The sequence below is a fragment of the Podarcis raffonei genome, chromosome 7 (assembly GCF_027172205.1).
Source record: "Podarcis raffonei isolate rPodRaf1 chromosome 7, rPodRaf1.pri, whole genome shotgun sequence".
In the NCBI taxonomy this organism is placed as follows: Eukaryota; Metazoa; Chordata; class Lepidosauria; order Squamata; family Lacertidae; genus Podarcis; species Podarcis raffonei.
The window spans coordinates 239,316-263,448 of record NC_070608.1 but is presented as its reverse complement, the minus strand read 5'-3'; the positions used below and the strand labels follow the sequence as shown (position 1 = coordinate 263,448).

Here is a 24,133-nt window from a genome sequence, read left to right as displayed (position 1 = left end):
TAGGCTCTGGCTGCCCTCAAGGCCTGGCCTGCCACCAGTTTCTCTCTTTTTTCCATGACGTTGGGCTGCTCCCTGGGCTAGTGTGGCATCAGAGGCAGCAGCTGGGTGCTGGGTCCCCCCTTCTCTGCGTGCCCCCCTCCCTGACCCCTCCTGCATTCCAGGCTCCGTGCAAGCAAGCGCAGATGGGGATTATCTGCCACCAAGAGGAACAGGGCTGGGCTGCGGAGGGGAGAGGCAAGTGGGTCGCCTGGGCTTGTCTCCCTCCTTTGTTGCTCAACCTTGGCAATTGCTCAGAATGTAAGAGGAGCGGGGAAGTTGAAAGCGGCTGGGGCTGGGCTCAGGAGGATGCCAAACCTGTCTGGGCTTCCTTCCCACCCCAGCCAGGCTGAAAGGGGACAGAGATCTCATGAAGCAACAGGGGTGAGATAATACGCTGTGGCTGATCATTATTCCGCTTGGCCTTGACAAGGGCTCAGTTCCAGCTTTGTTGAGGGCAGGTTTCTGGTGCAATGACTCCGTGTACCCAAGGAAGATCTCACCTGTCAAATCCTCCAGAGGGCTGGCCCAGCCCAAAGCGCAGAGGGCCTCCCCAGGCCAGCTTCCTATTACTGGACTGGGTGGGTTCTGCACACACCACATGGGCCCCTCCTGCAATCTCTGCCTTTTTATTCCTGCTTTCTCTTTTATTACCAGGGTTTTGGTTTTCATGCCAAGCTTTTGCTTGTTGGTGTGTTGCAACATTGCTCCATTATCGCTCGTAATTGCTGGGAGTGTCCTTACAACCGGAAAAGCAGACGTGCGCAGTTGTGAGGAACCACTTTTAAAATCTGTTTCTTTCTCTCCTCAATTATCAGGGAGTATTTTGGAAGTTTACCCTTGTTTCTTCCCCGTGGGAATGTGCGTGAAGGTAGAAGGTGCATTCCAAGGACACCTTGCAGGTGCCATTCAGGTTTCAGGTTGAATCAAGAGTGGAATTCCATGCCAGCAATCCTTAGGAAAGGAACTGAAAATAAAACTGCCAGTCTCAGAATGCCATTATACAAGTCTATGAAGCAACCACATTTGGAGTACTGTGTGCAGGTCTAGTCACCACATCATGAAAAGGATATTGTAGAGTTGGAAAAGGTTCTGAAAAGGGTTTCTCTGTGAAGAAGGTTTGCAGCATTGAGGACTTACTAGTTTAGATAAAAGAAGTTTAGAGCAAGAAGTATCACAACAGAAGTTTATAAGAGGATGCCTAGCAGGGGGAAAGTGAAAGAGAAAAGGTTTCTGCTCCTTTCTCTCTTCATGACAACTGACTGTTTCCTTTCTTTCTTCTCCTTGCAGAGACCCACTTGCCACCCGCAAAGGGAGCAGAAGAGTCGCCTGCTTGCGCCAGGAGCGGGAGACTTGGAACAACTGCACAAACAGCATGGAGGCCAGGGGTCCAGGGACCCGGGGGCAAGCAGGGTCAGCAGCCATGCCAGGGGGCTACATCTCCCCCAGCAGCACCTCAGCAGCACCCAAGGCAGACACACACATCAAGAGCATTGCCGGAGTCTACGTGGAGGCTGCTTCTGGCAAGACGATGTGCCTTAATGAAGCTGTCCAGCATCATTTGCTGCAGCCTGACGTTGCATCAGCTCTCCTGGAGGCCCAGGCAGCCACCGGTGGCATCGTTGACCTAGCGGGAAAGCGGCTGGTCTCTGTTGCAGAGGCCCTGGAGATGGGACTGGTAGGGCTGGAGATGAAGGAGAAGCTACTCTGCGCAGAGCAAGCAGCAAAGGGCTTCAGAGACCCTTATACAGAGGAGAAGATCTCCCTCTACCAAGCCTTGCAGAAAGAGCTCCTTGGAAAGGAACAGGGCCTGTATCTGCTGGATGCCCAGTTAGCCACTGGGGGCACCATTGAGCCAGCCACTGGTCACCGCATCCCTCCGCAAGAGGCTTATGAGAAGGGCTACCTTGATGAGAAACTAAGCAACTTCCTCTCTGACCCTGAGAACGAGGAGGCCAAGGGCTTCTTGGACCCAAACAACAACCAGAAGGTCACCTACACAGAGCTGATGAGAAGGTGCATTTGTGACCACACTAGAGGCCTGCTCTTGCTGCCACTGAAAATCTCCTTTCCTGGGCTGAGAGGGTCTGTGTGCAGCCATGAGCTCCTGGATTCTGGAATCATTGACTCAGCCATGTTCAAAGCCCTCCATGACGGGGAGCTCACGGCGCAGGAAGTGGCGGAGATGGACTCTGTTCAGGGGTACCTCTCTGGGACAAAGAGCATTGCCGGTGTGGCGCTGCTGCACACCAATGAATGCAAGAGTCTGTACCAGGCTTTAGGGGAGCACCTCCTAGTGCCAGGCACAGCTGTGATTCTCCTGCAGGCTCAGGCTGCCACAGGATGCTTGATAGACCCTGTAAGGAACGAGAAGTTCACGGCCGATGCTGCCATCCGCGCAGGAGTTGTTGGGCCAGAGCTCCATGAGAAACTGTCTTCAGCAGAGAAAGCAGTCACAGGGTACAAAGACCCCTTCACTGGCGAGACGGTCTCTCTGTTTCAAGCCATGAAGAAGGGCCTTGTGCCCAGGGACCCTGGCATTTTCCTGCTGGATGCCCAGTTTGCCACTGGAGGCATCGTCGACCCCCACACGCATCACCGGCTTCCTGTGGAGATGGCCTGTCAGCGGGGCCACTTAGACAAGGACACAGAGAGCCTCCTCTGCAATCCCACAGATGAGATCCGTGGGTTCTTTGAGCCCAACTCCAAGGAGAAATTGTCCTATGCAGAACTGCTCTTGAGATGCGTCACAGATCCAGACACGGGTCTCTGCCTCTTGCCTCTCACAGGAGGCCATGGAAGGGAGCACTCCTTCATTAACCACAACACAAAATCTGCTCTGGAGAACATGGCTGTGTCTGTGGCCTGTGGGAAATTCAAGGGGAAGCAGGTTTCACTCTGGAAGCTCCTCTTCTCAGACTACTTTACAGGAGAGCAGAGGACCGACCTCATCCAGCAGTACCGCTCTAGGCGCCTTTCCGCTCGGCAACTGGCTGACAAAGTCTCTCACACCATCCAGCAAGCCGTTGCCAACTCCAGAGTCACCTTTGAGGGCTTGAGGGACAAGGTGACGCCCGCCCAGCTTCTGAGCTCAGACATCATCAACAAGAATTTGTTTGAGAAGCTGACCCAAGGGGAGACCTTGGCCAAAGATGTTGTCAGCATGGGCACGGTGAAGAAGTATCTGGAAGGGACGGGCAGCATCAGTGGGCTGCTCCTGCCCGACTCCCAGGAGAAGATCAGCATCTACCAAGCAAAGAGGAAAGGCTTCCTGCGGCCAGGGACCTCCCTCATCCTCCTGGAGGCTCAGGCTGCCACAGGCTACATCATTGACCCTGCAGCCAACAAGAAATACTCTGTGGACGAGGCCCTGAAGGCCAACGTAATTGGCCCAGATGTTTACGACAAGCTCCTGACTGCGGAGAAAGCTGTCACTGGCTACAGGGATCCTTACACAGGAGAAAAGATCTCCCTCTTCCAGGCTATGATGAAGGATCTGATCATCAGGGACCATGCCATCCGCCTGCTGGAAGCACAGATAGCGACGGGGGGCATCATCGACCCCATCAACAGCCATCGCCTGCCTGTGGAAGTTGCCTACAAACGGGGCTACTTTGACAAAAAGATGAACCTGATTCTCTCGGACCCCAGTGATGACACCAAGGGCTTCTTTGACCCAAACACCCATGAGAACCTGACCTACCTGCAGCTGAAGGAGAAGTGCATCATAGAGCCCTCAACCTCCCTCTGCCTCCTGCCGCTGAACAGCAAGAAGCCACGCTTCATTGATGACACCACCAAGCAAGCGTTCAGGGGCTCCTCGGTCCTTGTGAAATACGGGCGCTTCCAAGGGCAACGGGTCTCCCTGTGGGATTTGCTGAACTCCGAGTACTTCAGCGAGGGAAAGCGGAGGGAAATATTCAACCATTATTCCCTGCAGAAGGTCACCCTGGAGAAAATCCGGCTCATGTTGGAGGAGGAGATGAAGAAATGGGCCTGCATCCAGTTCCCAGCCCTAAGGGGCCGCGTCACTGCCTACCACCTGATGGAGATGGGCATAATCGACAGGACCCTCTTTGAAAGGTTGCTGGAGGGAGCTGTGAGCCCAGAGGAGGTTCTGCGCATGGGCTCTGTCCGGAAATACCTCTATGGCACTGGAAGCATCGGAGGCATCGTGCTGCAGCCCTCCAACGAACGAGTGAGTCTCTACGAAGCCATGAAGAGGAACATTGTGGTGCCAGGGGTAGCCATGCCCTTACTTGAGGCACAGGCAGCCACTGGCTTCATTGTTGACCCAGTGAAGAATAAAAAGCTTGGCCTGGATGAGGCTGTGAAGGAAGGCCTTGTTGGCCCCGAGCTCTATGAGAAACTCCAACGGGCAGAAGAGGCTGTCACTGGCTACAAGGATCCTTTCACAGGCAAGAAGATCTCCCTCTTCCAAGCCATGAAGAAGGGCCTTGTGGCTGACAAACAAGCCAGGCAGCTGATGGATGCCCAGCTGTCAACGGGGGGTGTCATTGATCCGCACTGTGGACATTATGTCCCAGTAGAATTTGCCCAGAAAAAAGGTTACTTGGATGAGGACTTCAGCAAAACACTTTCCAACCCAAGCAGTGGTGCCAAAACTTTCAGCACTCTGGACAGAAAGGAGATGGTGACCTACAGCCAGCTGATAGATCAGTGTCAGAAGGATGAAGCCTCTGGCGTCCACCTGCTACCTCTGCCGCAAGCAGCTTCTCCTGCCACCACAGATGAGCAGATCAAGCAGCTCTTCAGGGAGACCTATGTGCAGGGCAAAAGGGTCTCCCTCTGGGAGCTCCTGAACTCTGGCTACTTCACGGAGGAGCAGAGAAGAGACTTCCTGGAGAAGTATAGGTCTGAGGCAATATCCCTACAGCAGCTGGTCACCCTTGTCCAGGAACTCATCAAGGAAATGGAACTGAAGGCTCAAAGCCAGGTCACTTTCCAAGGCCTGAGAGGTGCAGTTCCCGCAGTCTGGCTTCTGGATACTGGCATCATTTCGGAAAAGATATTCAGAGAGCTGGCTCAGGGCAGGAGGACAGCCAGAGAAGTGTCTGAGATGGACAGCGTGAAGAAATACTTGCAGGGCACTGGGAGCATCGCTGGGGTCTTCATTCAGGCCTCCAACGAGAAAATGAGCATTTACCAAGCCATGCAGAAGAGCCTCCTTCTCCCAGGCACAGGGGCAAGGCTTCTGGAAGCCCAGGCAGCGACAGGATCCATCATGGACCCCGTGACCAACCAGAGGCTTGGAGCAGAAGAGGCCATCAAAGCTGGCATTGTGGGTGAAGAACTTGTGGAGCAGCTACTGCAGGCTGAGAGGGCCCTGACAGGCTATCCTGACCCCTACTCAGGGAAGCCCATCTCGGTGTATCAGGCAATCCGGAAGGAGCTGATCTCCACCACGGCTGGCATCCCCTTGCTTGAGGCACAGCTGGCCACTGGAGGGGTCATCGATCCCATCCACCACCTCCACCTTCCTCTCCAAGCAGCCTACAAGCACAACTTCTACGATGAGGAAATGCACAAGACCCTTTCTCAGCAGAGTGACGACACCTGCGTCTTCTTTGACCCCAACACACAGGAAAGCCTGACCTACCAGCAGCTGAAGGAGAGGTGCGTCCGGGATGCCGAGACAGGACATTTGCTGCTTCCTCTCTCGGAAGAGGCCATTTTCTATGCGGATCAGCAGACCATGGAAGTGCTGAAATCTGTCACTGTCGGTGTCAACATTGGGCGGTTTAAAGGCCAAGAGGCTTCGCTCTGGGACTTACTCCACTCTGAGTACATCACCCACAGCAAGCGGAGAGAGCTGGTGGCAGCCTACAAAGAGGGGAATGCTGAGATCCTTGATGAGATTGCAGTGGCTGCCTCCAAGATCATCGAAGACACCGAGCAGCAGAGCAAGAGGTTCACTTTCAAGGGCCTGCGCAAACAGGTGTCAGCCAGCGACCTCTTCCAGTCAGAGCTCATAGACAAGGAAACTCTGGACGAACTGAGAGAGGGGAAGAAAACTGTCCAGGAAGTCACCAAGATGGATTCAGTCAGCCGATACCTTGAGGGCTGCAACTTCATCGCTGGAGTCCTTCTACAGCCAAGCCAGGAGAGGCTGAGCATCTACCAGGCCATGAGACAGAGTCTCCTCCGGCCAGGGGCGGCTCTGGTGCTGCTGGAAGCCCAGGCTGCCACTGGCTTCCTCCTTGACCCAGTGAGAAACAAGAAGTTATCAGTAGATGAAGCGCTGGCAGGTGGGCTGATTGGAAGAGAGGTTTACGAGAAGCTGCTGAGTGCAGAAAAAGCTGTGACAGGATACACACACCCCTACACAAAAGAACAGATCTCCCTCTTTGAGGCCATGAACGAAGGGCTCATTGTGAAAAGCCATGGCATTCGTCTCCTTGAGGCCCAGATAGCCACGGGGGGCATCATTGACCCTGTTCACAGTCACCGCATCCCCGTAGAAGTAGCTTACAAACGAGGTTACTTTGATGAAAAACTGAACCAGGTCCTTTTGGACCCCACAGATGATACCAAAGGCTTTTTTGACCCCAACACCCACGAGAATCTCACCTACTTGCAGCTTCTAGAACGATGCACCCAAGATCCAGAGACTGGACTGTACATGCTGCAAATAGTCAAAAGGGGTGGAAGGTACTTTTACATCAACGAGGCAACCAAAAAGTTCCTGCAAGCACAACCAATGCAGATGCACATTGGCAGGTACAAAGGCCAAACCGTCTCCATGTGGGACCTCCTTTGCTCCCCATACATCCAAGAGCAGAGAAGGAAAGAGCTGGTGCGCCAGTACAAGTTTGAGGGTCTGACCCTGGAACAACTCAGCAAAGCCATCACTGCTATCATCGAGGAAACGGAACAGAAGATGCAGGCCCTCAAGGTGAAGGGACCAAGGGGGGACGTGTCAGCGGCAGAGCTGTTCAACTCCGAGATCATTGATAAGAAGACCCTGGATGGGCTTCACCAGGGGCCTGGTGCCCTTCAGCAACTTGCCCAGAAGGACTCAGTGAAGCAATACCTGGAGGGAACAGGCTGCATCGCCGGAGTCTTAGTAGCCAAAGGGCAGAAGATGACCATCTATGAAGCCATGAAGAAAGGGGTCCTGTCCCCAGAGCATGGTCTGATGTTGCTGGAAGCACAGGCTGCCACCGGATTCATCATCGACCCATTGAAGAAGAAAACATTCTCCGTTGACCAAGCAATCTCTGTGAGGCTTGTGGGTGAAGACCTTCGAGAGAAACTTCTTTCTGCAGAGAAAGCCGTTACTGGCTACACTGACCCTTCCACAGGGAACAAAATATCTCTCTTCCAAGCCATGAAAAAAAGCATCGTAGAGAAAGGACTTGCTCTCAGGCTTCTGGAGGCCCAGATTGCCACTGGTGGCATCATTGACCCTGCGCATGGCCACCGCATCCCTGTGGAGGTGGCTTACAAACGGGAGTGTTTGGATGAGGGCACTTACCTCCGGCTTTCTGATCCAAAATATGCTACCAAAGGATTTGTGGATCCGAACACCCAGGAAAGGATTACCTACGCCCAACTATTGCACAGGTGCACCAAAGAGACAGGGATGTACTTCCTACAGCTGCTGAGCAAGAGGGACTATTTCTATGTAGATGAAATAACAAAAAATATATTTTCATCCACCAAAGTAAATGTAACACTTGGGAAATTCAGGGGCCAGATTGTGTCTCTGTGGGACCTTCTTACTTCAAGCTACTTCACTGAAGAGAAGAGGAACGAGCTGATTAAAAAATACAAACTGGAATCTTCTGCTGTTCTGCAGCACATCACGGATGAAATTCTGAACATAATAAAAGAAAAAGAAGAAAATAGAAGAGACATATGGTTCCAAGGGCTACGGAAACAAGTCACAGCTTCGGAACTACTGAAAGCAGAAATAATAGGTAAAGAGACGCTGAAGAGCCTGGAGGAAGGAAAGCAGACAGCAAAAGACGTGGCAAAGATCGACTTGGTGAAACGCTACCTGGAAGGCACCAGCTGCATTGCCGGAGTGCTTGTGCCATCCAAGACGGATCCTTCCAAGACCGAGAAGATGAGCATCTACCAGGCCATGTGGAAGAATGTCTTGAGGCCAGGAACTGCTCTGGTGCTGCTGGAAGCACAAGCTGCCACTGGGTTCATCATTGACCCCCTGAAGAATGAGAGACTGTCTGTCGATGAGGCCATCTCTGCCAGGCTGGTGGGTGGAGAAATTCACAACAAGCTCCTTTGTGCTGAGAAAGCTGTCACTGGATATACTGATCCAAACACAGGGAAAAAGATATCTCTTTTCCAGGCCATGAAGAAAGATCTGATCATCAAGGAGCACGGCATCCGCCTGCTAGAAGCCCAGGTTGCTACGGGGGGCATAATTGACCCAGTCAACAGCCATCGTGTCCCTGTTGAGGTGGCCTACAAACGGGGCTATTTTGATGAGAAAATGAACCAAATTCTCTCAGACCCCACGGATGACACCAAGGGCTTCTTCGACCCCAACACCCACGAGAACCTCACGTATATGCAGTTGCTTAAGAGATGTGTTCATGACACAGAAACTGGACTAATGATGCTTCAAATACAGGATCAGACCTCAATTGCCTTCAGTTTGGATGAAAATATAAAGAAGACTTTGAGGTCTACGACAACAAGAGTAAATACGGGTGATTTCCAAGGACAAGTGGTTTCCCTTTGGGATCTCCTCTTCTCTAAATACATTACAGAAAATAAAAGCCAAGAGCTCATAAGACTATACAAATCAGGAAAAACAACAATTGAGGAAATGATTGCCACGTTGATATCAACAATCAAAGAGAAAGAGGAGCAGAGCATCAACCAACAGAGAAAACTAGAACATGAAACCGTCCACCTGTCCTTCGAAGAGAACTGGCAGAAGACCTTGAAGTCCACGACCCTCCAAATGCCTGCTGGACCACAAAGAGGCCAGACGGTCACTGTGTGGGACCTGCTCTTCTCCAACTATATCACAGAAGAAAAGAGGGCAGAGTTCTTGGACTTGTACAAGAGAGGGATGATATCAGTGGACCGGCTGATCCATGTCCTCACCACCCTGGTCACCAAAAAGGAAGCCACAAGTAGGAAATTGGACATTAAAGTGAGAACCCCCAGCAACGATGGCCCTGAACGGGAGGAGGAGGAGGAGAAGGATGATGATGATCATGAAGAAGAAGAAGAGGAGATGGATGCGCCAGTACTGGGAGAAAAAGAAGCGGCTCTGAAATCCCGGAAGGTTAAAGTCACCGCAAGCGCGTTCCATGGAAGGGAGGTTTCCGTGTGGGACGTGCTCCACTCCAAATACATCCCTGAGGAGAAGCGGAAGGAGCTGCTTCAATGCTATAAATCCGGCATCCTCACCATTGACCAAATGGAAACTGTAGTCACCGCCATCGTCAACAAAACAGAGGAGGAGAAAACAAAGGAAGCATCCCACTCGCCCTCGGGAAGCTGGGAAGAGCCCTTGCGGAATCACACTGTGGTCCTGCATGTGGGTGAGTTCCAGGGGCAAGAAGTCTCCCTGTGGGACCTCCTCTTCTCTCAATACGTTCCAGAAGCCCAGAGAGAGGAGCTCCTCACAAAGTACTGGTCGGGAATCCTCAGCATTCAGGAAATGATCGTCACGCTGGCCCCTCTTCTCACAGAGACAGGAGGAAGCCACGGCGGAGATGGAGAAGCTTCCTCTCAAGAGGAAGAACTAGAAAGTGCCTTGCGCCGGGTGACCGTGGAGGTGCCCTCGGGCGAGTTCCAAGGCCACAGGCAGTCCGCATGGGACCTTCTCTTCTCCAAATACGTGACCGCAGACAAACGGCAGGAACTCCTGGAGAAGTACCGAGCAGGATCCTTGACCAGCGAGGAGCTCGTCCAAAGAATCACCATCCTCATTGAGGAGATGGAGGAAAAGAGCAGCAAGCTGAAATTCTCTGGGCTCAGGAGGCAGGTGACAGCCTCGGAGCTCTTCAACTCGGAAATCATTGACAAGGAAACACTCTCTGAACTCACGCACGGAACCAAAACTGTGGAAGAGGTCACGGAAAGAGATTCGGTGAAGCGATACCTGGAAGGCACCAGCTGCATTGCCGGAGTTCTCGTGCCGTCCCGCTCAGACCCTTCCAAGACAGAGAAGATGACCATCTACCAGGCCATGTGGAAAGGCTTCTTGAGGCCGGGCACCGCCCTGGTGCTGCTGGAGGCCCAGGCCGCCACGGGGTTCATCACGGACCCTCTGAAGAACGAGAAGCTCTCTGTGGACGAAGCTGTCTCTGCCGAGCTGGTGGGTGCCGAGCTGAAGGAGAAGCTTCTCTCTGCAGAGAGAGCCGTGACCGGATACAAGGACCCCTACACGGGGAACAAGATCTCCCTTTTCCAGGCCATGAAGAAAGGCCTCATCGTCAAAGATCACGGCATCCGCCTGCTGGAGGCTCAGATCGCCACTGGCGGCATCATCGACCCAGTGCAAAGTCATCGCCTGCCCGTCAACGTAGCATACAAGCGGGGCTTCTTTGACGAGGAAATGAACCGCGTCCTCTCAGATCCCTCCGATGACACCAAGGGCTTCTTTGATCCCAACACCCACGAGAACCTCACCTACTTACAGCTCCGGCACAGGTGTCTCCCCGATCCTGAGACCGGTCTGTTGATGCTGCAAGTGTTGGACAAGGGCTCCTTTTCCTTCTATCTGAACGACAGCACGAGGAAGGCCCTGCAGTCTGCCAAGGCCAGGGTTGGCGTGGGCCTCTTCGAGGGCCAAGACGTCTCCGCCTGGGACCTCCTCTTCTCCAGATACATCTCTCCGCACAAGAGGATGGAGCTGCTGAAGCAGTACAAAGCTGGCACCCTAACCCTTGAGGAGATCACCCACATTCTCGTTACCACCGTTCCCGAGACAGAGGAAAGGAACGCCAAGCCGACGGGCCATGAACACGCTCCACGTACCCCTCAAGCAACATCACCAAAGCGAGACACTGCTCAGCCATCCTTCGAAGAGAACTGGCAGAAGACCTTGAAGTCCACGACCCTCCAAATGCCTGCTGGACCACAAAGAGGCCAGACGGTCACTGTGTGGGACCTGCTCTTCTCCAACTATATCACAGAAGAAAAGAGGGCAGAGTTCTTGGACTTGTACAAGAGAGGGATGATATCAGTGGACCGGTTGATCCATGTCCTCACCACCCTGGTCACCAAAAAGGAAGCCACAAGTAGGAAATTGGACATTAAAGTGAGAGCCCCCAGCAACGATGGCCCTGAACGGGAGGAGGAGGAGGAGAAGGATGATGATGATGATGATGAAGAAGAAGAGGAGATGGATGCGCCAGTACTGGGAGAAAAAGAAGCGGCTCTGAAATCCCGGAAGGTTAAAGTCACCGCAAGCGCATTCCATGGAAGGGAGGTTTCTGTGTGGGACGTGCTCCACTCCAAATACATCCCTGAGGAGAAGCGGAAGGAGCTGCTTCAATGCTATAAATCCGGCATCCTCACCATTGACCAAATGGAAACTGTCGTCACCGCCATCGTCAACAAAACAGAGGAGGAGAAAACAAAGGAAGCATCCCACTCGCCCTCGGGAAGCTGGGAAGAGCCCTTGCGGAATCACACTGTGGTCCTGCATGTGGGTGAGTTCCAGGGGCAAGAAGTCTCCCTGTGGGACCTCCTCTACTCTCAATACGTTCCAGAAGCCCAGAGAGAGGAGCTCTTCACAAAGTACCGTTCAGGAATCCTCAGCATTCAGGAAATGATCGTCACGCTGGCCCCTCTTCTCACAGAGACAGGAGGAAGCCACGGCGGAGATGGAGAAGCTTCCTCTCAAGAGGAAGAACTAGAAAGTGCCTTGCACCGGGTGACCGTGGAGGTGCCCTCGGGCGAGTTCCAAGGCCACAGGCAGTCCGCATGGGACCTTCTCTTCTCCAAATACGTGACCGCAGACAAACGGCAGGAACTCCTGGAGAAGTACCGAGCAGGATCCTTGACCAGCGAGGAGCTCGTCCAAAGAATCACCATCCTCATTGAGGAGATGGAGGAAAAGAGCAGCAAGCTGAAATTCTCCGGGCTCAGGAGGCAGGTGACAGCCTCGGAGCTCTTCAACTCGGAAATCATTGACAAGGAAACACTCTCTGAACTCACGCACGGAACCAAAACTGTGGAAGAGGTCACGGAAAGAGATTCGGTGAAGCGATACCTGGAAGGCACCAGCTGCATTGCCGGAGTTCTCGTGCCGTCCCGCTCAGACCCTTCCAAGACAGAGAAGATGACCATCTACCAGGCCATGTGGAAAGGCTTCTTGAGGCCGGGCACCGCCCTGGTGCTGCTGGAGGCCCAGGCCGCCACGGGGTTCATCACGGACCCTCTGAAGAACGAGAAGCTCTCTGTGGACGAAGCTGTCTCTGCCGAGCTGGTGGGTGCCGAGCTGAAGGAGAAGCTTCTCTCTGCAGAGAGAGCCGTGACCGGATACAAGGACCCCTACACGGGGAACAAGATCTCCCTTTTCCAGGCCATGAAGAAAGGCCTCATCGTCAAAGATCACGGCATCCGCCTGCTGGAGGCTCAGATCGCCACTGGCGGCATCATCGACCCAGTGCAAAGTCATCGCCTGCCCGTCAACGTAGCATACAAGCGGGGCTTCTTTGACGAGGAAATGAACCGCGTCCTCTCAGATCCCTCCGATGACACCAAGGGCTTCTTTGATCCCAACACCCACGAGAACCTCACCTACTTACAGCTCCGGCACAGGTGTCTCCCCGATCCTGAGACCGGTCTGTTGATGCTGCAAGTGTTGGACAAGGGCTCCTTTTCCTTCTATCTGAACGACAGCACGAGGAAGGCCCTGCAGTCTGCCAAGGCCAGGGTTGGCGTGGGCCTCTTCGAGGGCCAAGACGTCTCCGCCTGGGACCTCCTCTTCTCCAGATACATCTCTCCGCACAAGAGGATGGAGCTGCTGAAGCAGTACAAAGCTGGCACCCTAACCCTTGAGGAGATCACCCACATTCTCGTTACCACCGTTACCGAGACAGAGGAAAGGAACGCCAAGCCGACGGGCCATGAACACGCTCCACGTACCCCTCAAGCAACACCACCAAAGCGAGACACTGCTCAGCCATCCTTCGAAGAGAACTGGCAGAAGACCTTGAAGTCCACGACCCTCCAAATGCCTGCTGGACCACAAAGAGGCCAGACGGTCACTGTGTGGGACCTGCTCTTCTCCAACTATATCACAGAAGAAAAGAGGGCAGAGTTCTTGGACTTGTACAAGAGAGGGATGATATCAGTGGACCGGTTGATCCATGTCCTCACCACCCTGGTCACCAAAAAGGAAGCCACAAGTAGGAAATTGGACATTAAAGTGAGAGCCCCCAGCAACGATGGCCCTGAACGGGAGGAGGAGGAGGAGAAGGATGATGATGATGATGAAGAAGAAGAAGAGGAGATGGATGCGCCAGTACTGGGAGAAAAAGAAGCGGCTCTGAAATCCCGGAAGGTTAAAGTCACCGCAAGCGCATTCCATGGAAGGGAGGTTTCTGTGTGGGACGTGCTCCACTCCAAATACATCCCTGAGGAGAAGCGGAAGGAGCTGCTTCAATGCTATAAATCCGGCATCCTCACCATTGACCAAATGGAAACTGTCGTCACCGCCATCGTCAACAAAACAGAGGAGGAGAAAACAAAGGAAGCATCCCACTCGCCCTCGGGAAGCTGGGAAGAGCCCTTGCGGAATCACACTGTGGTCCTGCATGTGGGTGAGTTCCAGGGGCAAGAAGTCTCCCTGTGGGACCTCCTCTACTCTCAATACATTCCAGAAGCCCAGAGAGAGGAGCTCTTCACAAAGTACCGGTCGGGAATCCTCAGCATTCAGGAAATGATCGTCACGCTGGCCCCTCTTCTCACAGAGACAGGAGGAAGCCACGGCGGAGATGGAGAAGCTTCCTCTCAAGAGGAAGAACTAGAAAGTGCCTTGCGCCGGGTGACCGTGGAGGTGCCCTCGGGCGAGTTCCAAGGCCACAGGCAGTCCGCATGGGACCTTCTCTTCTCCAAATACGTGACCGCAGACAAACGGCAGGAACTCCTGGAGAAGTACCGAGCAGGATCCTTGACCAGCGAGGAGCTCGTCCAAAGAATCACCATCCTCATTGAGGAGATGGAGGAAAAGAGCAGCAAGCTGAAATTCTCCGGGCTCAGGAGGCAGGTGACAGCCTCGGAGCTCTTCAACTCGGAAATCATTGACAAGGAAACACTCTCTGAACTCACGCACGGAACCAAAACTGTGGAAGAGGTCACGGAAAGAGATTCGGTGAAGCGATACCTGGAAGGCACCAGCTGCATTGCCGGAGTTCTCGTGCCGTCCCGCTCAGACCCTTCCAAGACAGAGAAGATGACCATCTACCAGGCCATGTGGAAAGGCTTCTTGAGGCCGGGCACCGCCCTGGTGCTGCTGGAGGCCCAGGCCGCCACGGGGTTCATCACGGACCCTCTGAAGAACGAGAAGCTCTCTGTGGACGAAGCTGTCTCTGCCGAGCTGGTGGGTGCCGAGCTGAAGGAGAAGCTTCTCTCTGCAGAGAGAGCCGTGACCGGATACAAGGACCCCTACACGGGGAACAAGATCTCCCTTTTCCAGGCCATGAAGAAAGGCCTCATCGTCAAAGATCACGGCATCCGCCTGCTGGAGGCTCAGATCGCCACTGGCGGCATCATCGACCCAGTGCAAAGTCATCGCCTGCCCGTCAACGTAGCATACAAGCGGGGCTTCTTTGACGAGGAAATGAACCGCGTCCTCTCAGATCCCTCCGATGACACCAAGGGCTTCTTTGATCCCAACACCCACGAGAACCTCACCTACTTACAGCTCCGGCACAGGTGTCTCCCCGATCCTGAGACCGGTCTGTTGATGCTGCAAGTGTTGGACAAGGGCTCCTTTTCCTTCTATCTGAACGACAGCACGAGGAAGGCCCTGCAGTCTGCCAAGGCCAGGGTTGGCGTGGGCCTCTTCGAGGGCCAAGACGTCTCCGCCTGGGACCTCCTCTTCTCCAGATACATCTCTCCGCATAAGAGGATGGAGCTGCTGAAGCAGTACAAAGCTGGCACCCTAACCCTTGAGGAGATCACCCACATTCTCGTTACCACCGTTACCGAGATAGAGGAAAGGAACGCCAAGCCGACGGGCCATGAACACGCTCCACGTACCCCTCAAGCAACATCACCAAAGCGAGACACTGCTCAGCCATCCTTCGAAGAGAACTGGCAGAAGACCTTGAAGTCCACGACCCTCCAAATGCCTGCTGGGCCGCAAAGAGGCCAGACGGTCACTGTGTGGGACCTGCTCTTCTCCAACTATATCACAGAAGAAAAGAGGGCAGAGTTCTTGGACTTGTACAAGAGAGGGATGATATCAGTGGACCGGTTGATCCATGTCCTCACCACCCTGGTCACCAAAAAGGAAGCCACAAGTAGGAAATTGGACATTAAAGTGAGAACCCCCAGCAACGATGGCCCTGAACGGGAGGAGGAGGAGAAGGATGATGATGAAGAGGAGATGGACGCGCCAGTACTGGGAGAAAAGGAAGTGGCTCTGAAATCCCGGAAGGTTAAAGTCACCGCAAGCGCGTTCCATGGAAGGGAGGTTTCCGTGTGGGACGTGCTGCACTCCAAATACATCCCTGAGGAGAAGCGGAAGGAGCTCCTTCAATGCTATAAATCCGGCATCCTCACCATTGACCAAATGGAAACTGTAGTCACCGCCATCGTCAACAAAACAGAGGAGGAGAAAACAAAGGAAGCATCCCACTCGCCCTTGGGAAGCTGGGAAGAGCCCTTGCGGAATCACACTGCGGTCCTGCATGTGGGTGAGTTCCAGGGGCAAGAAGTCTCCCTGTGGGACCTCCTCTACTCTCAATACGTTCCAGAAGCCCAGAGAGAGGAGCTCTTCACAAAGTACCGTTCAGGAATCCTCAGCATTCAGGAAATGATCATCACGCTGGCCGCTCTTCTCACAGAGACAGGAGGAAGTCACAGTGGAGATGGAGAAGCTCCCCGCAGTCCCAGCAGGGAAACATCCTTGTGCGAGGAAGAACTAGAAAGTGCCTTGCGCCGGGTGACCGTGGAGGTGCCGTCGGGCGAGTTCCAAGGCCACAGGCAGTCCACATGGGAGCTTCTCTTCTCCAGATACATCTCTCCGCACAAGAGGATGGAGCTGCTGAAGCAGTACAAAGCTGGCACCCTAACCCTTGATGAGATCACCCACATTCTCGTTACCACCGTTACCGAGACAGAGGAAAGGAACGCCAAGCCGACGGGCCATGAACACGCTCCACGTACCCCTCAAGCAACATCACCAAAGCGAGACACTGCTCAGCCATCCTTCGAAGAGAACTGGCAGAAGACCTTGAAGTCCACGACCCTCCAAATGCCTGCTGGGCCGCAAAGAGGCCAGACGGTCACTGTGTGGGACCTGCTCTTCTCCAACTATATCACAGAAGAAAAGAGGGCAGAGTTCTTGGACTTGTACAAGAGAGGGATGATATCAGTGGACCGGTTGATCCATGTCCTCACCACCCTGGTCACCAAAAAGGAAGCCACAAGTAGGAAATTGGACATTAAAGTGAGAACCCCCAGCAACGATGGCCCTGAACGGGAGGAGGAGGAGAAGGATGATGATGAAGAGGAGATGGACGCGCCAGTACTGGGAGAAAAGGAAGTGGCTCTGAAATCCCGGAAGGTTAAAGTCACCGCAAGCGCGTTTCATGGAAGGGAGGTTTCCGTGTGGGACGTGCTCCACTCCAAATACATCCCTGAGGAGAAGGGGAAGGAGCTCCTTCAATGCTATAAATCCGGCATCCTCACCATTGACCAAATGGAAACTGTAGTCACCGCCATCGTCAACAAAACAGAGGAGGAGAAAACAAAGGAAGCATCCCACTCGCCCTCGGGAAGCTGGGAAGAGCCCTTGCGGAATCACACTGTGGTCCTGCATGTGGGTGAGTTCCAGGGGCAAGAAGTCTCCCTGTGGGACCTCCTCTACTCTCAATACGTTCCAGAAGCCCAGAGAGAGGAGCTCCTCACAAAGTACCGGTCGGGATTCCTCAGCATTCAGGAAATGATCGTCACGCTGGCCCCTCTTCTCACAGAGACAGGAGGAAGCCACGGCGGAGATGGAGAAGCTTCCTCTCAAGAGGAAGAACTAGAAAGTGCCTTGCGCCGGGTGACCGTGGAGGTGCCCTCGGGCGAGTTCCAAGGCCACAGGCAGTCCGCATGGGACCTTCTCTTCTCCAAATATGTGACCGCAGACAAACGGCAGGAACTCCTGGAGAAGTACCGAGCAGGATCCTTGACCAGCGAGGAGCTCGTCCAAAGAATCACCATCCTCATTGAGGAGATGGAGGAAAAGAGCAGCAAGCTGAAATTCTCCGGGCTCAGGAGGCAGGTGACAGCCTCGGAGCTCTTCAACTCGGAAATCATTGACAAGGAAACACTCTCTGAACTCACGCACGGAACCAAAACTGTGGAAGAGGTCACGGAAAGAGATTCGGTGAAGCGATACCTGGAAGGCACCAGCTGCATTGCCGGAGTTCTCGTGCCGTCCCGCTCAGACCCTTCCAAGACAGAGAAGATGACCATCTACCAGGCCATGTGGAAAGGCTTCTTGAGGCCGGGCACCGCCCTGGTGCTGCTGGAGGCCCAGGCCGCCACGGGGTTCATCACGGACCCTCTGAAGAACGAGAAGCTCTCTGTGGACGAAGCTGTCTCTGCCGAGCTGGTGGGTGCCGAGCTGAAGGAGAAGCTTCTCTCTGCAGAGAGAGCCGTGACCGGATACAAGGACTCCTACACGGGGAACAAGATCTCCCTTTTCCAGGCCATGAAGAAAGGCCTCATCGTCAAAGATCACGGCATCCGCCTGCTGGAGGCTCAGATCGCCACTGGCGGCATCATCGACCCAGTGCAAAGTCATCGCCTGCCCGTCAACGTAGCATACAAGCGGGGCTTCTTTGACGAGGAAATGAACCGCGTCCTCTCAGATCCCTCCGATGACACCAAGGGCTTCTTTGATCCCAACACCCACGAGAACCTCACCTACTTACAGCTCCGGCACAGGTGTCTCCCCGATCCTGAGACCGGTCTGTTGATGCTGCAAGTGTTGGACAAGGGCTCCTTTTCCTTCTATCTGAACGACAGCACGAGGAAGGCCCTGCAGTCTGCCAAGGCCAGGGTTGGCGTGGGCCTCTTCGAGGGCCAAGACGTCTCCGCCTGGGACCTCCTCTTCTCCAGATACATCTCTCCGCATAAGAGGATGGAGCTGCTGAAGCAGTACAAAGCTGGCACCCTAACCCTTGAGGAGATCACCCACATTCTCGTTACCACCGTTACCGAGACAGAGGAAAGGAACGCCAAGCCGACGGGCCATGAACACGCTCCACGTACCCCTCAAGCAACATCACCAAAGCGAGACACTGCTCAGCCATCCTTCGAAGAGAACTGGCAGAAGACCTTGAAGTCCATGACCCTCCAAATGCCTGCTGGGCCGCAAAGAGGCCAGACGGTCACTGTGTGGGACCTGCTCTTCTCCAACTATATCACAGAAGAAAAGAGGGCAGAGTTCTTGGACTTGTACAAGAGAGGGATGATATCAGTGGACCGGTTGATCCATGTCCTCACCACCCTGGTCACCAAAAAGGAAGCCACAAGTAGGAAATTGGACATTAAAGTGAGAACCCCCAGCAACGATGGCCCTGAACGGGAGGAGGAGGAGAAGGATGATGATGAAGAGGAGATGGACGCGCCAGTACTGGGAGAAAAGGAAGTGGCTCTGAAATCCCGGAAGGTTAAAGTCACCGCAAGCGCGTTCCATGGAAGGGAGGTTTCCGTGTGGGACGTGCTCCACTCCAAATACATCCCTGAGGAGAAGCGGAAGGAGCTTCTTCAACTCTACAAATCTGGAGTCCTCACCATTGACCAAATGGAAACTGTAGTCACCGCCATCGTCAACAAAACAGAGGAGGAGAAAACAATGGAAGCATCCCACTCGCCCTTGGGAAGCTGGGAAGAGCCCTTGCGGAATCACACTGTGGTCCTGCATGTGGGTGAGTTCCAGGGGCAAGAAGTCTCCCTGTGGGACCTCCTCTTCTCTCAGTACATCTCAGAGGGCAAAAGAGAAGAGCTTCTAAGCATATATAGAAATTGTCAACTTACTCCTGAGGAATTGGCAGCTGTTCTTTCTACTCTTATTACTGAAATGTCAGAGCAAGGTAATAAATTTTCAGCAGATAATCTATCAGCTGTTGACATGTCTTCATCTGGCACAGAAGAAGCATCACATCTGGAATGGGAAGAAAAGGAAAAAGCTCTGAAATCCCGAATGGTGGAAGTCACCACAGGTGAGTTCCGTGGACAGAAACTTTCTGTGTGGGACATCCTTCACTCCAAGTACATCCCTGAGGAGAAGCAGAAGGAGTTGTTGAAGCTGTACAAATCTGGTATCCTCCCCATTGACCAAGTAGAAACTGTTGCCACCTCTATTGTCACTAAAACTGAGGAGGATCCGGAGAGGACTTCACATCTTAGCAGTGACACAACTAAGCAAAAGGATACTGAAGCTCCAGAGTCATCATACTATGACCTTCTCCAGCACACCTTGCGCCTTAAAAACATTGATGTCACCATACGAGAAGTCCATGGTCAAAAGGCTTCCGTCTGGGATCCTTTCTTTTCACGATTTGTCTCTAATATCAGGAAAGAGGAGATTGTACACAGACATGGAGCACCAACAGTAAGCGTTAAAGAAAGTATTCAAAGCATCACTACACTTATTACAGAACCCACAATCGGTAGTGGCACACCATGCAGAAGTGAGGAAACTCCCACTGAAGACATTAAACCACCCAGAACACTTGACGCTTCTCAGGCAGAAGACCAAGAGAAAACACAGGATTCTTTGAAATCCAGACTGGTCAACGTATCCATTGGTCAATTCCATGAGCCCCATATATCACTGTGGGATCTACTCCATTCTCATTATATCCCTGAGGAGAAACGGAAGGAGCTGCTGCAACTGTACCAATCTGGCATCCTCACCATTGACCAAATGGAAACCGTCGTGACTTCAATCATCAACAGAACAGAGGAGGAGAAAGTCACTGACCCTGGATGTGTTGCAAGTCCAAACCAAGAGACACGGTTGCCAGAAAGAGATGAGAACGTTTGCCTCTCCCCTTCCTCTTCTTTGGAAAACATGCTACGCTCTGAGAGTTTTGTGGTGCCAGTTGGAGAGTTCAAAGGGCAGATGGTGTCTTGCTGGAATCTTCTCTCCTCCAAATACATCTCAGAGGAGAAGAAGCAGGAACTTCTAAACAAATGTGAAGCCAAAGCGCTCTCTGTGCAGGAACTGATCGGCATTCTCACCAACATCATCACCAAAATGGAAAAGTGTGACAGAGATCAGTCAGCAAGTGCGGAGGGCAGCCTCACGGAGGAACACGTCGATTCACATGCACGGCAGCAGCAGCTGAGGAAATCCTTGAGGACAACTATGGTCCACGTGACTGCCGGAGAGTACAAGGGGCAAAAGGTGTGTGTGCTGGATCTTCTGTTTTCTAAGTATGTCCCTCAAGATAAAAGGCAAGAGCTCCTTGAACTGTACAGAGCAGGGACACTGTCCATTCAAGAAATGATATCCACCATCACTGCCATGATTGATGAGGTTGAAAGCAAGCATGGGAAGCACAACCGAAAAATGTCCTGCAGAAAAGGGAAAGTATGTTGGAAGGACCAGGGTGCCCACTCATAGCCAACAGAGTCATCAAAGCCCGGTGGCTCATTCGACTCTCTCTGACCAAAGGCTGCCTGCCCCCCTCCTCCAGCCTCCATCCTTAACCAGCATTCTCCTTCACAAGCACACCAAGGACGGGCTCTGTCAGCAGGAAGCCCTTCATCTGCTGTGACCTTTTGAGAGAGTTCTTCATGCTCTCGTTTCTCTCCGTTCTCTACTGCTGCATTCGCACACTGGTGGGGGGCCTGGGGCAATTCTTGTCTTGAGCATCTGGACTTCTCCCCTGGATTGCCAGTCACAACTGAAAGAAGTTCTGCTCATACAGCACTCTCCCAAATGTGGCAAGTACCTCAGGGACTTTCTAGGAAATTGTACTCTGGGTTTCTATTTGGGAACATTTGTGTGCCCTGAAAGGCATGGGGGAGGGTGTGAAAATAGTGTCTGTGACTTCAGGCAATCTCTGCATGAAACAGAGGGGTCTCCATCATCACTGGTGGCTACTCAAGGATGGTGCAACCTGGGTGCAACCAAGGACAAGAGTGAATTATTTGTGACTTGAGGGTGCATTGAGAGTGCTCAAAAGCAGAATGTTACTCCCCCCACCCCTTCAGAATCTCTTAAGCTGGTCTGTGGAGTTCACAATGGAAAATGACTTGGGCTGAATACTTGATTTCCAAATCCATCCATTTTTTGGTCAAGCGCTGCTTTTCCCCTGGAGATTGTGGGGACCATAGGAAACTTGGCTTCCATTTTCACTGATCTTTGTTTCTTCCACACCTGGGGTTGCAACACCTGCCCTGGAAACATTGCAAGTGGGCTGAAGCTGTGAGCCCAGGTCCAAAGGCCCTTCCATTCTGTGACGGGTTCCAGAGCAGGTCCTTCATGAGAAAGGACACTGGAAGGATGTCACAGAGCAACTACTCAGCTTGACTGTTTCTGCTAACAATAAAGGACAACTTTAAAACTCTCTGTAGGGCTATGTGGCTGCATTGACATTTCTTCTGATGATCCATTGTTTCTAGATCTCCTAAAGATGGACAGTTTCATTCATTCATTCCAGAATTTAGTATTTATAGGCAAAGTCCTCCTCCCAATCTAGCTTACGTAAAACATGAAAAACTTGAAATAAGTCTTAAATATACATAGAAACAACCCAATTAAAACCAGCAGCAGTTAAAACAATATATAGCCCAGCTCACAGTGTGCTTAACGAAAAGCTGGCTGAAACCTTTTAAGGCCTGTTTGAAAGCTCATGGGCCTTCCCTGTAAATTGCCTGTCTCTGTTGCCCCCTGGGGCGATGGGTCTGGACAGCCAAACCTGTGAGCAGAGGTCCTCTGAGGTCAAGTTCAAGTCCCAAAGCTAAAAGTCAACAGTGCTTAAAACTGAGTTGGAATAAAGCAGGCAGTCAACGTAACCAGTGCAGTATAAGGTCATGAGAGTGGTTAGGGCAGGGGTAGCCAATGTGGTGCCCTCCAGATGTTGTTGGACTACAACTCCCATCAGCCCATGAGCAAGGAAGGTGGGAATTGTATTCCAACAACATCTGGAGGGCACCACAATGGCTACCCCTATGTTAGGCAACTTCTTGAAGAACTATAATTCCCAGCACCCTGGGGGAAGCCATGACTGTCCAAGTGGTATATTGGGGCTTGAGGTGCCTTGTGGGGCTGTGACCTCGGAGTTCTAGGATCCAAATGTCATATGACCCTCAGCCATTTTTATAGAGGAGGCCGTGGGGGTGGCAGCCATGTTGGGCTGTCCAGCAAAAACAACGAAGGCCCTTTGGGCTCATTAATACTAACCTGGGCTCCTTTAGGAAGATGGGCAGCACAGACATTGAATAATAAATAAACAGAAGGAAGAAGGAGAGCCCAGCAGCTGCATCAGACCAAAGACTCAGCTAATCTAGAAGGCTCCTCTCATGGGGGCCAGCCAAATACCCTGTGGGAAAAGCCCCTTTTAAAGGGGGAACCAGAAAACTGCAGACCAGTTAGCTTATCATCCCTTCCACAAAAATTGGCTTGAAGCATTATTAAAGATAGAATTGCCAAGCATACAGAAGAACAAGTGTTGCTCAAGCAAAGTCAGCACGGCTTCTGCAAGGGCAAACTGTGTCTCACTGATCTTTTAAAGTTCTCTAAGAGTGCCATTCAGCATATCGACTGAAGTGATTCAGATGACTTGGACTTCCGCACAACTTTTGACAAACTACTTCACCAGCCAGACTCCTGAGTAAGCTCACCAGGCATGGAATAAGAGGAGAGATCCTCTTGGGCGTGAATAATCGGTTAAGAAACAAGAAGCAAAGAATAGGAATAAATGGACAGGTCTCCAAGTGGGTATAGAAAGTGGAGTCCCCAAGGATCTGTATTGGGGGCTGTGCTTTTTAACGTGCTCATAAAATATCTAGAGACAGTGCTAGGCGATGAGGTGACCACGTTTGCTGATGACACTAAACTGTTCAGGGTCATTAAAACAAAAAGAGACCGAGAAGAGCGCCAAAAGGACCTCTCCAAACTGAGGGCTCATCTAGGTCTGTGCTTTAAAGCTCTGGGCCTGAGCACCATTTTGGCTTTCTCTGTGAAAATCCCCTCTTGACCACCAAATCAGAGCAAACAGCAAGTCACAGAAATGTGTGGATGAGCCCTGAGCTCATGGGTGGTAAAATGACAAGTGTAAAGTGATGAATGTTGGGGCAAAAAATCTCAGTTGCGCCTATACGCTCCTGAGGTCTGAACTGGTGGCAGCAAACCAGGAATGAGACCTTGGGACTGAAGTGGGTAGCTTGATGAAGACATCAACTCAGTGTGTGGGTTCCTTAGGAAATGGATCATTAGGGAAAGAACTGAAACTCATTACAGTGGTACCTCAAGTTAAGTACTTAATTTGTTCCGGAGGTCCGTACTTAACCTGAAACTGTTCCTAACCTGAAGCACCACTTTAGCTAATGGGGTCTCCTGCTGCTGCTGCACCGTTGGAGCACGATTTCTGTTCTCATCCTGAAGCAAAGTTCTTAACCCGAGGTAATATTTCTGGGTTAGCGGAGTCTGTAACCTGAAGCGTATGTAACCTGAAGTGTATGTAACCTGAGTTACCACTGTATGCCAATATCATAATGCAAATCTACAGTACAACTGCATTAGGACTATCATGTACAGTTCTGATGTAGAGCTGGAAAAGGTCCAGAAAAGGGCAACCAAAATGATTTAAGGGATGGAGCAACTCAGGAAAGTGTACATCATCTGGGGCTTTTCAGTTCAGAGAAAAAGTAAGTAAAATGGGACATGCTATAAATGTTT

The 24,133-nt window shown here is 52.3% G+C and overlaps 1 protein-coding gene across 1 annotated transcript; it reads left to right on the top strand.

Moving 5' to 3' along the window:
* Positions 1 to 1,328: 1,328 nt before the first annotated feature.
* On the top strand, positions 1,329 to 21,802 carry LOC128416925 (epiplakin-like). The gene has a single exon (XM_053395002.1). It carries the CDS (start codon positions 1,412 to 1,414, stop codon positions 20,849 to 20,851), a length of 19,440 nt encoding a protein of 6,479 aa, XP_053250977.1. The 5' UTR covers positions 1,329 to 1,411; the 3' UTR covers positions 20,852 to 21,802.
* The last annotated feature ends 2,331 nt before the right edge of the window (positions 21,803 to 24,133 follow it).

What these genes read in the sequence shown, in the direction of transcription:
- LOC128416925 (XM_053395002.1), top strand. Translation starts at nt 1,412, where the DNA reads ATGGAGGCCAGGGGTCCAGGGACCCGGGGGCAAGCAGGGTCAGCAGCC.